This window comes from Miscanthus floridulus, chromosome 9 (genome assembly GCF_019320115.1).
Source record: "Miscanthus floridulus cultivar M001 chromosome 9, ASM1932011v1, whole genome shotgun sequence".
Classification (NCBI taxonomy): Eukaryota; Viridiplantae; Streptophyta; class Magnoliopsida; order Poales; family Poaceae; genus Miscanthus; species Miscanthus floridulus.
In genome coordinates this window covers 89,957,350-89,960,479 of record NC_089588.1, presented here as the reverse complement: position 1 = coordinate 89,960,479, position 3,130 = coordinate 89,957,350, and the positions used below count along the sequence as shown (strand labels likewise).

The window sequence follows — 3,130 nt, the reverse complement described above, 5'->3', positions numbered from 1 at the left end:
AGCTTGCCACTCCCAGCAGTAAGCTACTGGGCTGAAGTGTCAACCCAACCGTTAGCTCCATTCAGCGGTTTTAGGCTCAGGGCTCAGGCTACTGGAAACCAGCGAATCATCAATCCAACATGCTTTTCTGCTCCAAAAATAAAAATCAATCCAACATGGTTTGAAATAGCAGCTACAAAATTTGGTTCCCGAACTTCCTTTCCCATGACAGGTTTATAGAAGTACAAGAAAATGTTACTGCTACATACGTACAGCAAGCAATATCATGCTTTGAATCAATCGAACATGCCTTGGATTGACAACGTACTCCTACACATATGACAGCGATGCTGCACCGTGACGAGGAGCTGTTCCAGGCACTTGCCGTGGAAGACGTGGGAGCACCGTGGCCACGCCGCGAGACCATGCTCCAGCGCCTCGTGGCAGATGGCGCACACCTCCCCTGCGACGGCGAACCTCTTCATCCGCTTCGCTGGCCGATCGCCCCCACCACCTGACTCATCGTCGCAGCACACCGGCACCGGCAGGTGCTGCTCCAGAGTCCAGACCACAGGCCATGGGCGACGCGTCGTTCTCGCGCGCCAGCGCCTCAAGCGCCTCGCGCATGCGCTCCGGGGTGCGGTCCTCGCCCCGGAGCACGCCCACGTCGACGGTGACCACGACACGCGTGGCCCGTGCCGGGACGCGCACCGGCATCACCGCGACGAGGCTCGACCACAGCTCCTGGAGCTGCATGTAGAACTGGTGCGGGTAGACGTCAGCCGCCAGTGCGGCGCCGACGAGGCGCAGCGAGCTCACTGGGTCGGTGGCGGCGACGGGGAAGGGGACGAGGTACCGGACGTGGTGAAGGTCCTTTCCAAAGTTGAGAACGGCTCCGAGTCCGCCGCTCTGGGTCCCCGAGAAGCGGGTGAGGCGGTAGTGCACGACGATCACCCCGCCTTCGCGGTTGTCCTCGCCGCCGGTGCTTGCCTGCGGCGGACGTGTGCATGAAGCTGGCCGCGCCCTGGAAGGAGGCGAACCGGGTCATCCGGCCCAGGAACATCAGAGGTTCCGCCACCAGATCGGTTTCACTCCCGGGCGCATCGCGGTCCCAGAACCTCACCTGATTGTCATGGTCTTCTATCTCGCTGTCACTGTCGCTCAGGTCGTCGTAAGCCTCACCGTCCTCGTTGTCGTCGCCAAGAACCGAGGCGTACGACGACGACGGGAGGCCAAGAATGGCATAGTCGTCGAAGCTGGCAGGGTCGTCGTCGAACACGTCGCCCAACGGTGGCACGGGCGGTGCGGCGGCGACAGCGGGCTCCTCCGCGGGCAACGTTCTCTCGATGCCTTGCGAAATCACGCGCTCCTCCTCCATGGTCTTGGCTTGACTGTCTAATCTACATATCATATTTATATTGACAAACTAATCAGCTAGCTTAGCATGACTGTCTTTAATGTGCAAAAAGACAGTGGACAACCAGAACAGAATTCATATGTGTTCTCACACTAATTGCGTGTTGCGCCATTTCTGCTAGCAACTGATAATATTCCATAATTAGATTCATTCCTACACCAGTGAACATATATTGCAGACATATAGCTAGAGTTTCCTAACCATATATAACAGGGTACAGAAACATATATTTGACAATGCACATGAATGCTTCGGTACCATGAAGAAAAATGCAAAGGGATGTATTAATCACCTCTTAGGGTTTAAGGAAACTCCTTCCTTTGCTTTCTTGTCCTTCCCTTGACCTCTTGTAGCAGGATCTTCTTCTCCCCTCTGTGGCAGCAAACTTCTAGCGCCTCTTTAAATCAGCAGCGGATCTGCTCTCATCTTGTGGCCTCCGGCTTGCTGCGTGAGGGGAGGCGACGTTTTGAGTGGATCTGCTTGAGCTGAGGCAGTGCCGGCGTCAGGTGCAGTCGGAGGGGCCGGCGTCTGGTGCAGTCAGAGGGGGTGGCGGCGGCGGATGGATAGGAGGGGAGGGCGGCGACAACGGATGCAGATGAGGGGCGATGGCGGTGGATCCAGTTGAGGGGCAGTGGCGGCGGATGTAGGTGTGGCTGTGAGCGATGGCGGGGGGGGGGGTGCGGCGGCAGATGCAGGGGAGGGACGGCGACGTCGATTGCGGTAGAGCCCGTGCCGAAGCAAAAGGGGGTGGCGTTGGATGCAGCGGGAGGGGCTGGCGCTTCGCGGTCACGGGCGGCGGGGGGCAAATGGGCCTAGGGTTTTTGGGGTTCTTTTATATACTTCCGATTCGTGGATGGGCCCACTAGAAAATAGCCCGGGTTTTCTCCGCACCAAGCCATCTCACGCATGCGAAGGACGCACTGTTTTTCACTGTTTCTGACTTTCTGGGGACCGATGTCTCCTGTTGGTCTAAATCCAAGCGTCAGGCTGACGGTTTGTGGGAGCCGACAAGAATCCTACATGTGTTTCCTGTTGGTTTTTTTTAAGCCAACAGGAGTTATCTTTATTCCTGTTGGCTTCCTAAAAACCGTCAGGCCCCGTTCGTTTGACCGGGAATGAGCCCAGGAAGAATTCCAGACCGGTATCTTTACTCAATTTACAGAAGCATTCACTGGCCGGATTAATTCCTGGCGTCCTAACGCCCCAACCGAACGAGCCCTCAGGAATTTTCAGAGCCGACGGGAATTCTCTGAAGCCTGGTAGTGACGGGCTATAGTTTGTCTAGATGGAAATCCACTAAGCTCTGAAAGAAGATGCCAAGGTTATTATTATCTTTCTTAAACAAAATAACGGACGCTCCGTCCAAAAAATATATATATAAATCTCTGATCAATTTTGACTAGATTTATAAAAGAAATAGTAATTTATATTAAATAGATTTAGGTCTCGTCCATTGCTCCGAAATCAGCATCTTCTCTGCAATATTTTTCCATACCTAATAGATCTTGACAACTGAGGTCACGGGTTTGTGGGCAATAACCTTGATAAACAAGCTTTGAAACTTGAGCCATTTATTGCTACTAGGATCATGACTTCATCAGATATGTTTGGTGTTTTCGATTTCAGCAATATGAACCTTCTTCGCTGGTAGTCCTGCACAGGTTCTTTCTTATTCTGCTTGTAGCTGAAGAGGTCAATTTGTAGTATGTGGCTAGGTTTTTTTGAGAAAATTAG

The 3,130-nt window shown here is 53.5% G+C and overlaps 1 protein-coding gene across 2 annotated transcripts; it reads right to left on the bottom strand.

The window, feature by feature from the left end:
* Positions 1–335: 335 nt before the first annotated feature.
* LOC136482358 (uncharacterized) lies at positions 336–2,086 on the bottom strand. Of its 2 annotated transcripts, none has more exons than XM_066479564.1 (3): positions 1,689–2,086; positions 1,103–1,379; positions 336–1,003 (listed from the first exon to the last, which is right to left on the bottom strand). In XM_066479564.1, the coding sequence occupies exons 2-3, from the start codon at positions 1,111–1,113 to the stop codon at positions 499–501; spliced, it is 516 nt and encodes a 171-aa protein (XP_066335661.1). In that variant the 5' UTR covers positions 1,114–1,379; positions 1,689–2,086; the 3' UTR covers positions 336–498. The 2 variants fall into 2 exon arrangements, with proteins under 2 accessions (XP_066335661.1, XP_066335662.1); XM_066479565.1 differs by having other exon boundaries at positions 1,103–1,374.
* Between the last annotated feature and the right edge of the window lie 1,044 nt (positions 2,087–3,130).